This window comes from Rhamphochromis sp. 'chilingali' (genome assembly GCF_963969265.1).
Source record: "Rhamphochromis sp. 'chilingali' genome assembly, chromosome: 11".
Lineage (NCBI taxonomy): Eukaryota > Metazoa > Chordata > Actinopteri > Cichliformes > Cichlidae > Rhamphochromis > Rhamphochromis sp. 'chilingali'.
Genome location: NC_137938.1, coordinates 15,550,562 through 15,563,409, shown reverse-complemented (window position 1 = coordinate 15,563,409; position 12,848 = coordinate 15,550,562). Strand labels below are relative to the sequence as shown.

Genomic DNA, 12,848 nt, shown 5'->3' with positions numbered 1-12,848 from the left:
CTGTATGTGAAGCTACAGTTTCACACTGAATCTGGAGCTTGCCTCTCTTGCTGCAATAAGGAGGAGTTCGTAATCTTCACATAATATGCTGTTTACAGTCTTCCCCTGGTGTAAACTCATTGTGTGTGTTTCTTACAGGCTCTGTTAGCAGCATGGGACAGCATCTAGGAAAGAAGGAGCCCAACACAGACGGCAAGGTAAGAGGGCTCATCGCAGCTTTATATTAGTTTTCTTTTATTTGTGTGCGAGCGGTGGCTGTTATCTGCTGGACTTTGGACTCTGTGGCACAAAAGCTGTTTGGCTCCTTCACTTATGCTAATGTACTGCTGCCGCTGAGCTTTGAGCAGGAGTGACAACCAGTTTAGAGAATGTGTGTGTGTGAGTGTGAGTGTTGAATCTCTTTGGATAAAAAGCTGCATAAATGCCTTGCAAGTGTATGTGTGTCTAAGATTTTTGTGGCAAGTGTTTTGGGTTTTTCCTTTGTTTCCAAGCAATTTAGTCGATGACATTGAGGTTTTGTATTTTTAATTGTTGCTAGACTGGAATAAGAAGCATGCTCAGTGTACTTTATATTGATCTCTAAAAATAGGGAAACCCTAAACCTTGGCACACCTGAGGCAGTCATTTTTAAAATATAATTCTGTGTAGACTTGAATTGCTGCAAATTTTCAAGAGATAATATTCGGCACGCTCAGTTTTCAACAGCCGGCATCCCACTCTTAATTGAACCATGTTGCCATGGCGATATCCCAGGCACCACGAACCTCCGCGGTTCTCTTGGGTCATCCCCTCGAAACAACAAGCCTCTCCGCAGCACCACTCTACGAGAGAACCCATTTGAACTGGAGAGAGTAAATAGATGATGGCGTGCATCAGGGCTGACATTAAACCCTCTCCAAGTACACATCTCATTTAAACATTAGCTTTGGCCCAGTGATCAGCGGCGCTCAGATGGGCTACCACCCTGCTAGTGGGTGTAGAAATAAAAACACCACATTTTGGGGAATTTTTGCCCATCTGAGTCGAGAAGATAAACTGTTGCTGTGTCAGTGCACTTGGCTAAAAATAATGAACTGGAAGGTGACGCTGGCTGGTAATTTCCTGTGTGCTGCTGCTGAGAGCCTGAGCACAGATCAGTGAAGTTATAGCCAACAAATACTCCACCTCTAACAGGAGTGCTATAGCTTAAGCAGAAACTATGGTATAAAATAAACAATGATCCAGTGGAGAATTAAGTGTAGTTCGTGCCGCGAGTTGACAAATAGACTTTTTCAAATTGGCTAGGACGCAAGGTGTGCTGCTCTGCCCTGGGGCTAATGCTCCACAGAAACTGCTTCTGATAGTGTTGTATTTAAACAGAACAAATCTCGGTGTGACTTTCTTGACTCATCTGTGTGCTCTGAGACTGCTTCTGTATGCCAAGCGTGGAGGCGTATTTGGAGGCTTAAATTAGGATGTTAATGTAGTTTAATGATATTCGATCATTAACCCCGACCTTGTCTAACGACTTTAAGCCATTGCAAGAGAGGCTCCTACCGTACATGAAGAGGCTTTGAGTTTATTGTGAGGTCTCCGACCCCAAACAGTGAGCGAGTTAAAGCAAAAGGAAAGAATAAGGCAGCTTAATGTGTGCACCGTGTAAACCCTGTAGTCTGCTGTGTGCTCTGGGTTATGTGTCGCTACCTGGCCAATGCCTGTGACGGGCAGAGCGGTCATGTGGTGAATGGGGGAGCCCGAACCAGCAGGGGTGCTGCTGATGCAGCCCACGCATGATTTGTCTCCTATTCCTGCAAAAACACACACTGGAGAGCGCGGAGCAGAAGCAGGAGAAGTGGATGTATTAGTCACGTGCCGAGCTGGTGGGAGAGGTGTTGGGGGAAGCGTGTCGCACTAAAGCAGCATTGTTTAGCCTATGCAGACACATATTGTGTCGTATATCTTTCTTTGTATATCAATTATTTTCCCCTTTCTTTCAGCTCCATTATCGTAAATTGAAGTCAATTTTAAAAGGTCTGGCCAAAGAGCAGGTTGTCATAGTGACCGTGGAAAGGGAACAAAGCGTGACAGGGTAAGGCAGGTTGTGTTTAGATGCTGAAGTCAGAGTCATGATCCTTCTCCCAATCCCTTATCAGTTGTACCTATCCCTTCACTCACACACCAGGCAAAGTCTGTCAGCTTTCGGACAATTTCTCACCGCTGTTATTTTTCAGCTCTAAATCCCACCTGGATGTATAAGATGATAACACTGGCCTTTTTATTTTGCCAGAGTAGAAATTTAGCCATAATAAGGTTTGATCAAATGTGCTTTTAGTGGCTAGTGCTTTTGAAGATTTCGCAGAACTCCCGATAGAATACAACCCAGGACTTAAATGAGTCACTGGAAAACATAACAGAGTAACAGATAAGAAATATTTGCTTTTCCTTTGCTGCTACTGTATATTGGTCCTGCTCGGATGTAGTCTGATTGCTGTGTTGTCAACACTTGATTACAGACAGAGGCACAGGCTGTTGCATGCTTACAGTTTGTATAAACAGTATTGACTAAATTTGGCAAAGTGTGAGCAAATTTTTTAAATGAGAACCCCCAAAAAAAGCAACAAATGCTACATCGACACATGAATAGCAGCCCAAGCTAGCACCCATTTGCACGGCTTCTTGCAGTTTCAACCACCGTTTTGTTTGTGCTCATTAGTGGCCAACCACAGGCTTTGTGGCAATTCATGCTGAGACCATTTTTGCTCAGCGACATTTAAAGAAATTGACTTTACGCTTATCTCAAATGTCAGCAATTTTACCACGATGTGGTAGCATAATGCAGACTCTCTCCCCCTCCCCACCTAGAAGTACCTCTTCTTACCCATGTTGCGGACTCAGAGATACTATCAAAGCCACCAGTTTGTCAACTGACAAGAAGTTTTAACAAAGGGTTACTTTTTCCGCCTTCAAGCTCAAAAACAGCATGGGAAAGTGGCTTTTGTTACAGGAATACTATTTTCCCAGTGCTGCTTCAGGGAATTTGCAGTTACATTCTCACATGGTTTTGTAAGCCATTCTGAGAAATGTAACAAAGGAAACAACAGAAGAAAATTTTCTTGGTATGATGGTCCTGAAATGGAAAAGAATACATTCATAGAAGTATCTAGTTAGAATAATCAACGCTAGAATGAGAGCACATATTCAGACAGGCAGACAGTTTCCTAGTCTACAGATGTGCAATTTTAAGCAACGATATGCAAAATAACTTTGGGGTGGGGTGTGGGGCCTCACTTTTCTCAACTAAGGTGAGTGATTGAAGTGAACATTAGTCAGAGTGCAGGATGCCACTGATTGGCATATGAGTAGTCATAGATGAGTTGTTCATAAAGGATTTTACCCCTTAGCAGTAAACCTACAACGAGGGCTTTGAAGAGGCAGAAAAAACAGCGTAGAGCTACAGAAGCTCACCAAAATACTCTTAAGTGATGATTGTCATCATTATTAAGTGATTAAATTAAATAAACCAGTTTGTATAATCTGTCTTTTTATGTTGAGGTGATCCAACCATCACTAATGTGTCTGTCACATTGATAATTAAATTGTGTTGATTGACTTCCACCTTAAAAAAATGCTGTTAGCTGCTAGTTGCCTGCGACTGGCACTGCAAATTTAGCTTTTTGTCTCTTTAGTGATGAAGGCAGGCGGAGAAGGAGAAGTAGGGACAGTTAACTTCATGAATGAGTCATAGGCTGTGTTCTATTTACATTGATACTCAAGTCAGAGAAGCCCCACCCACCTGACTTTGCAATCCAAGACTGCGGCAGTGTACATGCGTACGAGTAAAACTTGCACTCGCTGTAGAAGCCATATACAGAGCAGTGACCAGATTTTATCACCATGCTTTATTTGTGAATGTGTTTTTAACCATAAAAACATTGCTGTATTGCCAGTGATGCATGAAAGGCTCTGCCTTGCTATGGAGCAAAGCAAAGCTTGTTTGTTCTTGCATTTCCAACTACCTCTACTACTAAAACAACTGTCAGCTCCCACATCTGAACTTTGAGGTAAAAGGAACACAGCAGTTTATTTAACATTTGTGGTTATAGCTGACTAATATATGATGTAAATTTGCTACCAAGAACCTTGGTTGCACTCACAGACATGCAATCATATGCCATCAATGTTCTCAAGAAATTAAAAAAAATTGCAAAGAGGAAGGACTACTGCCGGGATAATGTTTGTGGTCGATCTCATGACAGAGTCACCCACATCACTCACTGCTGTAAGTTTAGAAATGAAGGTGATCGTCAGATGTTTTGCAACAGGAAAAATGCAACCGAGCTCTTTCACAGTAACCGACTTACAAAAGCCATTCGCAGACATTAAACTGATAAAGGCTGAATGATTTCCTGTGACAGTATCAAATAGACGAAGTACCAGCGTGGTAAATAAACATAGGGTAGGTGAACCTACCTCACAGGTAGGTCTGCGGTTTCAAACACTTTGTTAGCTAAAATAAAGGTGTTAATTACATTGTAGTATTTATATTTACTCTTATGTCTCCAATTAAATTCTATGATTAGGTCTAATGATTTCAGTCGATTGTGCTCTGGATCACTGGGACTAGAATGTTTGTGACTTACTAGGTTCCAGCATTATCTCGTTTGGCTGGCAAGCCTGTGTGCTTGATCAGTGTAACGCCCACCTGGGTAATGACAACTGGTTACTGCAATGCTCACTGAAACGCAGAGCAGAGTGAATGCAGACTGTGTTTTTGATTTCCAGTCTCTGAGCTAAGAAACTGCTTGGACAGGTGATCTGTCTCACTACAGATCACCTGTAGAATTTTCCAAACACCTTCAGCTACACAGGAAATAAAAATACAGTGTTAAAGGAGGAAAGCACAGATTGCAGATGATGAAATTGAAAGTAACAAGTTGTAATTATTCTTACCTTACTAATTCAACTTTATATGAAAGGATTTTAGGACCTTTGACGTTAGCCGTTTCTGTAGACGAGCCATGTGGATATCTTGCAGCTCATAACCTTAAATTAGGTCCTTTTGTAATTTCACAAAAATAAGTTATGTGCTACTTTGTGACTCACTGCAATATAGTTGCAATACAGCACTATTACTGAAGCTGTTGAATTAAAGACTAAGGTCTCCAGATGAGGGAGCTGGATGCCCACTTAGTAGACGGCCAGTCTACAGAGACACAGCTGTGTGACTGTGACTGGTATGTCTGTTCCTGTGATATATAGCTACAGGGTTTACAAACCCTTTGACTAGTTATTTGCCTTGGATAACATTTTACCATTGGATACCATTGTATTCAATGCCCATGACTGGTAAAACTCTGTGGCTTTTTAGCCCAGTTAAGTCTACTGTGTCTCACTTTACTGACACATTTGTGCTTGAACGACACACTGCTCATTTTATATTGCTGTAAATGTACAGTATATTGCTCTTTGGTCTTAATTGGTTTATCTAATGGTGTTCTTACAGCTCTAATAAAGAAATAAATGTTGGGTACATTCGGTCAACATGGGGGATAAAACTGACCTTGAGAAAGTAGAGCTCCAGAGACTCCAGTGTCTTTTTATACAGTACCTTACAAATGTGAGATGAAATGTCTTCCATCTGTAAAGAATGGACAGGATGTAACACTGAAGGGTACAGTTATCACCAAACCACATGTACGAAGTGGAACCTGGATCCCTTTGAAAGTCTCAGAAGACCCAAGTGCTGAAATGTGTTCAAATCACTGTGTTCCACTCCCACTCTCTCTGCTCAAATGTCAGGAGTGCTCGGGAACACTGAACCGCTTACAGTATCCTAGTGCTGAATTGGGATCAGAGGCCTGACTGAAGCTGAAGCAGTGGAATTTTCCATTGTCACACAGCAGTACAATTACAGAGGAAGACTTAATTTATTACTTTTAATGGTGATGAGTGGACCAACCAAATAAACCTCCCAAAAAATAAGTACAATAAAAACAAGGCTAAGGCAATTTTATGATAAATGTTTTATTTGGGGGGGGGGTTGGCCTTTAACTCTGATGTTTGTGTCTTATATTAGTGACAACAGTCCACTCTTTACATGTGTGATAGCCTTAAAAAAAAGAAAGGCATAACTTTACATTGTAGGTGCTAGGCTTAAGCCATGATATGTGGTTCTGGTCATCTATAGTAGTAAAAAGACATTTTACCAAAGCTAACATCCAAAAGTAAAGAGTAAGAGGAACAAGATCTTGAGTAGAGCCCAATCTGTTTTATGGTGGGCTAATACAGTGGTCCTTCGCTATAACGCGGTTCACCTTTTGCGGCCTCACTGTTTAGCGGATTTTTTTGTTGTTGTGCAATTTCTCATGTTAGCTGTTTATTGTCATATCTTTCTGCTTATCCAGTTTGGGGGGTGGGGAGCTGGCCCAGCTGCCATAGGGCAAGAGGTGGTATACGTGGGGTACACGGTGTCACAGGGCTAACACATTTATAATGGTGATAAATAGAAGTGGAAAAATTAAAGAAGAGCCAGGAGAAACACCATTCACCCAGGTTATGAGTGTTGATGTTACATTGCTTGCCCACCAGAGGGCACTTTGCAACTTTGCTGTTAGCAACTGGGTTTGAAACAACAAGAACATAACAGGTCCAAGCACAGTCCGACACAGAGTAAATGAGTAATTAAAAAAAATAAATAAACCAAGGCAATATATTAGCAAAATGTTTTCAGGTTTCGTGTGTCTGAGAGAAGGAAAACAAATATAAAACAAATATCAGTCTTAAAGATCATATATTGGTCAGGCTCTAGTCTTAAGGTACTCTGGGACTTGTTTTGGTGGTCTCACAACTTATTCACCTGATTATACTCTCTTCAGGGTTTGTAATGACAGGGAGAGGGGGATCTGTTTGTGTGATTGTGTTTTATATAATCTAGAGAAATATGTCGCAGTTGGCAAGCTAAAAGTTCAGTAGGTTAGGACTGAGACGGGCAGGAAAGTATGAATAATTGTCAGGTGTTGTCGAAGCTGTCACAGGGTCAGGACGTGCTTCTGTCTCCAACATGAACCTCTTTTGAAAGCTCTACTTGACAAGAACTGTATTTTTAATAAGGCACCTGTGGCGAGTAGTGTCACACCGACAGCGAGGATGGCATTAAGATGTTAGTTTAGTTCTCTTAGTTGCCCACATCGCCCTTTTCATTTTTCCTTTGATGTGGTCGTGTTGTGACAAGTTTTTAACGAGGACCCCTTTAGTTTTGTATATAATGTGTGTCCTTCAGAGGCTGAAAATCCAAGTGTGCCTTGTGGCCAAAATGTCAGCTGTATTTTTACAGTTGCACTTAATTCAAACTGATTTATTTATTTATTTATTTTTAAATGTGAAGTCATTTACATGCAGATCCAGGCCCAGCATCCTCCTTGGTGGCAAGGACCTTCATTTTAATGACCATCCAAGCTTCTGTGACTGAGGGTTTTGTTTTGTTTTTTCTGTGTATTCCAATCTGTTTGCATTGCTAATTCTTTACACTATATGAAAAAGGAAAGGCTAAGAACTAAGGCAAGACAGCTAAGTCGGGGTGTGAAAGAAAATCTAGCAAAGGTTGAATGCTAAGGATTTTTAGTTGTGATTGCCATATCAAGTGTGCCGTACAACCACCAGCTGATGGATAAAAATGATGTATTTCCTGACTGCTAAACACTCGTTTCTGGAGTTTGCTGTATCTCATTGGATGAAATTGGATCAGAGATGGTGCTAGCCCCAGAAACTTCCTAGTGATTGCTTTGGTTGGTGGCAAATGATTACCTGTAGTTTGTTTTCAAATGTTATCCTGCAAATACAAACTACCAGCCAAGAAGTAGTAAAACTTAAAAAACAGCCATGCAAACTGGAAATGGAGAAGGTTCACCCTGCAGAGTAAAAGTTGTTTCAGCGCTAGAGCCAAAATCTTTCACAAGGTGCAACTTTGAAGGCATTTGATGGATATCTCCAGTTCCATTTTTGGCATGCTTTTCAGTTTGTTATAATTTATTTATTAGAGTAGCTGAGTCCATAACCCATGAAGTCTATAACTTCACCTCAGGCTAAGATAGCAATATACTAGTGACTAAAGTAATCACAAGGAGGTTTTTGGGGAACACCTTTTTCCCTAGGGACAGGCGGTTGCCAGGGAAGTCACTGCCCAATCTCTAGGCCTGTGTGATTATGTTATTCACTTGATCTTACATTGTCACATGTCCAAAATGGCAGATAAGTTCAAGTCACACGGTTAGAGGTCACATATCTGCAAATCCTCAATAGAAATTTAAGCTTTATCAGTGCACAAAAATACATGTGGTGTTCCTTTTTTTTGAATCACTGATTTACAAATCATTTGTTCACCAGCGAAGTGCAGAGTTGTAGACTCATTATTCAGTAAACAAGCAAACTGGCAAAAGGACTTGAGGAGCTGAGGTGGCAACAGTAACCTTGATGTTAGAGTTGTAACCAGAAACCTGAAGTTTGGGTTAGTCTGGGCTGGTAGCCAGGGACCTGGAAGCTAGGCTACACGTTGGCAACCAGAAGCTAAAGCTGTGGCATTAAGATGTCACTAAGGTTTGGGCCAAGAAAATGGGAGTAGAAATAAGCCAAGACAAAGGGGAGCTGAACAGAGAGAACTGACAAGACGGGAGTTTGGGAGGCAAGGGCTGAATCAGCCAAAGAAACTGCATAGATAAGAAAGCATGAATTTCAATAAGCAGAATACTAACAGAACAGTAAAAGTGGCCAGTTTACAGATGAGCACTGCAAAGGCAGAGACTGTGTTCTAGTTGCAAAGGAGTGGCAGGGCAGAGCATTTCAGAAGACCTGATTGTTCAAGTGGCTGCAGCTGGTCAGGCACTGTTCAGGCTACAGGGCACCGGTCTCCAATCCTGTAACCAAGCACCCACTAACACAGAGGCTGCACGCGAAGCAAGAGAGGAGGCAGAGTCCCTGCTTGGCTATTCCTATTTCGATCAAACATGTGATTAACCATCTCATATCCTGGGAGCAGCTCTTCAATCATCCTACTTTGCTCACTGTTAAGCTACGTTCACACTGCAGGCGAAAGCGCATCAAATCAGATTTTTTTTTTTTTTTTTGACCCTATGTGACCCATATCCGATCATGGTATGACAGTGTGAACGGCACAAATCCGATATTTTCAAATCCGATCTGAGTCACTTTCGTATGTGCTACTGAATCCGATACATATCCGATGTTTTAGAAAGCGACTGCTGTTTGAACGGTCATGTCGCATTAAATCCGTCTTTTGCGTCACTGACACAAGACAGACACCAATTATCAGCGCCGGAGAAGCGCCCGAGAAGACATCGCGAACGCTTCCTGGCCATCCAGTGTAGATGTCAGTGAAACTGTTGGGAAGACAACGTGAACATTTTATTTGTACTGTATAATCTGCAGATTTTGATAGAAATCTGCAACTATTCTTTGAAGCACCGCTCCTCTAAAACAGCAATAAGGATCATTATTAGGTTATCTACATTATTATGTAAATAACAAAATAACTTAAAGCAAAAATTGGGAAACGTAAAGTCTGAAGTCTTTATATTAACAGCCATCAGTCAAACAATATTGTTTGCTCTGGGTCTAAACGGAGCGCGTTGTGTGTGACGTCTTCTTTTGCACATGCGGGCCGCTTTGAGCGTTCACACTAGAGCGCGTTTGCTGTCGCATTTTATTTGTAGTGTGAACAAAAAATCGGAATTGAGCATTAAGTCTTGCAGTGTGAACGTAGCCTTAGTAGGAGTTGGCTGCATGACAAATATCTCGTTACCCACAGTCACTGGCATGACTTTTTTTTTTCTCTAGTAGTCATTTTTCTTTTTTTTTTTTTTTCTTTTTTTTTTTTTTTTTAAGAATTTCTGCTCTTGATGAAAGGGGGGAAAAACGTAATTAAATCTTGTCCAGTAGTAATTTAATCTCCTCTTATCAAGACTCATTTGTTTGCATAATAAAAGGCCAAAAAAAGGAGCACTTGTTGACTTTTAAGTGATTTGCATTAGTAAGTGCTTGCTCACCACACTCTACTGTCCCTCAGCTGTTGCGACTGCGTCACAGTTGCACTTTCCTCTGTTCTGATTTAATGGTGATCAGTGTGCCCACAGTTTTTGAATGTCTCTGATTCCCCATGTAGGCAAGCCCACTAAGAAGCAGGCAAGTTCAAGTTCAAAGTTTATTCGCCACATGCAGTGGCAGGTTGCCCTGCAGTGGAATGAACCCGCCCCCTGACCTTACACATACAACACAGACATTACATGGGGATACAAGTCGGAGAACGGTTGCATTACAGGAAAAAAAACACTGAAATGTACACTACAGTGGGAAAGGTACAAGAGGAAAAAAAGAGACCTCTACTCATGCTGGGCTACAGGAGGACAGCATGAGAACAGGAAACAAAAAAAACTCCTCTGCACAGAAAAACACATAAATGTCCACAGTACAACATTATAGAGCATGTGACCAGCAACAGCACTGTTCATGCCTCTTCTGAGGGGGGATGTTAAGAGGATTTATAAAATCAGAAGGCACTTCACTGTACATGATGGTCAAAGGCTGTAAACATGCCAGTCATAGTGACATAACAAATTCTTTGGATGAGCCAGAAGTGTGAATACAGACAGTAATAATAATTCATCTTGCATGCTAGTGTAAGCTTAGACTTTGTGTGTTAAAAGTGGGTGGGTTGTTGCAGATGAATCAGTATTTCTGTCATTATGTAACAACTAATGCCATTTTACTTCGTACGTTTCCCGTATCACTTCCTGCTGTTTCAATGCTGTCAAAATGGTCAGCTTACGAAATAAAAGTCACACAACAAACATGTGTGCACAGCTGTTTGTTGATGCTCTGTGAGTTAACAGTTAACATGTCCCACCCACTGCAGAGCCAAAATGATCACGGTGGTTACAGATTGTTTATTTCACAGGCTAACTGGGTTCTGAACAGATGTAATTATGATGCAAAACATTTTAATTGAATGACAGATTGTGTGCGGCCATCCGTATCAAATCGGTCTCTGATGGAGAGTTTTTCGGCCATTTCCCAGGTGACATCAGCAGCTAGCGAGCGACTGTGCTAACAGCGATCATCCGGTTTGAATTTGCGGACTTAATTCGACAAAGTTGGCTGTATGTGGCCTATGAACTACAGTAATTTTGACATCTCTGCAGTAGCCAGATCTCCTAAAGGATTGAAGATGATATTGAACACAGGATTTGCATATCAGAGCATGATCAAAAATGACCTTTCCATGACCTAAAATTGGGTAAATACAAACTAAGATTAATAATAACACATGCTATATTACACTGTGCTATTATTTATTTAATAAGAGTTAAGCCAAAATGTACAATCAGTGGAAAAAACTAAGAAAAAAAAACTAAGTACACTTCATATTTCAATCAATAGCTTGTGAATCACCTTGACTTTGAGTAACCTGAAATTCTCACTTTCTGCGTGACGTTATTCGTTTCTCATATTGTCTTTTAGGTGTTTTTGGCCCAGTTTTCTGTAGAATGTTTCTTCAGTTCATTGAGTTTTGTGGACATTTGCTCATGCACAGCTCTCTAAATGTCCCCCGCAGCCTTCAAGTAGGTTGAGATCTGGACTTTAACTGACTCACTACAATTTCTTTATTTTAATCTTTCAGCAATTCTTTAGCTCATGGGGAAATTAGCGCAAGTCTGGAATATTTGCCCCTGATATTTGAATAATCTTTCTCATTGAAGAATGGCAGACTTAAAATTATTTGGAAATAGCCTTATAACCATCCTCAGACTGATGGGGAGCAACAACTGCTTCTCTAAGATCATCGCTGATTTCTTTCCTCCCTAGGATTGTGTTAACGCACATTGCAAACTGCCAAAACATCTGCTTTTACACAGCTGCTCACACTTGCTGCTGATCAATCAATGCATTTGATTAGTAGCACCTGGCTGCTACTTATACTCTTAATTCCTTTGGAAGCAGTAAGCATGTACTCAGTTTTTCACTCGCTGCTTCTGCGTTTTGGTTTAACTTCTCTTAATGAATATTAGCAAATAACATGAAAATAATTGAAACCATAATAATGTCATTTTGCATATGCATTCCAGACAAGTTTCTGCCAAAGATTCACAAGTGCATACATGCAATAAATCAATTAATCAATCAAAATAAGACAGATGATAAATAGATAAAATCCTGACAAAAAGCACCGGTCACACATTCAGTGTTGCAACAGCTTCCAGTGTGCACAGGATGTACCCACTTCTTTATGAAAGTTGAATGAAAGGGTCTCAGCTTAATTCTGTTCTCATAAAGCCCCAAAATACTAAATGGGTATAATTACCTCCCCCTCGCATTGTCTCTCTTTCTCATCACCCCTCTCTCACACAGTTGGCCTGTTTGTCTCTGCCTTTGCTTTGTTGCCATGGCACCTCAGCATCTCACCTCTTCAATCTGTTTTTGTGTTCTCATTAAAGGCTCCGTCACTTGAACCCAAAGAAACGGCAGTAGCAGAACCTGAACAACAAGATGAAGTCTTTGGTAAGAGGTCTTTGAATTAAAATTTACATGCATATTACATATTGGAAATACTCCCATCAGACAGACGAGGAGATGTATATGTTTTTCAGTTGTTGATGAGAAAATGAATGACAGTTTGTAGTGTGCATAATCAGCTCTGGAGCAATCTAAAGATTGAATAGAGGCCTTCCCAACCCATACACGTCCACTTATGAGAGTCAAAGCTGGCATCAGTCAATTTACAGAATATCCATCATATTTTTAGCCACGTCTGGCTGGTTTTTAAAAAGTTAGCAATGATTTATGAAGGACAGCCTTTCTTA

The 12,848-nt window shown here is 40.8% G+C and overlaps 1 protein-coding gene across 2 annotated transcripts in view; it reads left to right on the top strand.

Moving 5' to 3' along the window:
• The window catches only part of LOC308405152 (myelin basic protein-like), a 51,526-nt gene that overhangs the window by 18,356 nt on the left and 20,322 nt on the right, over positions 1–12,848 (top strand). For both annotated transcript variants that reach the window (XM_080895594.1, XM_080895593.1), the window contains 2 exons: positions 139–197; positions 12,483–12,546. In XM_080895594.1, the coding sequence (XP_080751720.1) occupies positions 153–197; positions 12,483–12,546 (109 nt within the window). In that variant the 5' untranslated portion in view covers positions 139–152. The remainder of the gene's footprint in view (positions 1–138; positions 198–12,482; positions 12,547–12,848) is intronic.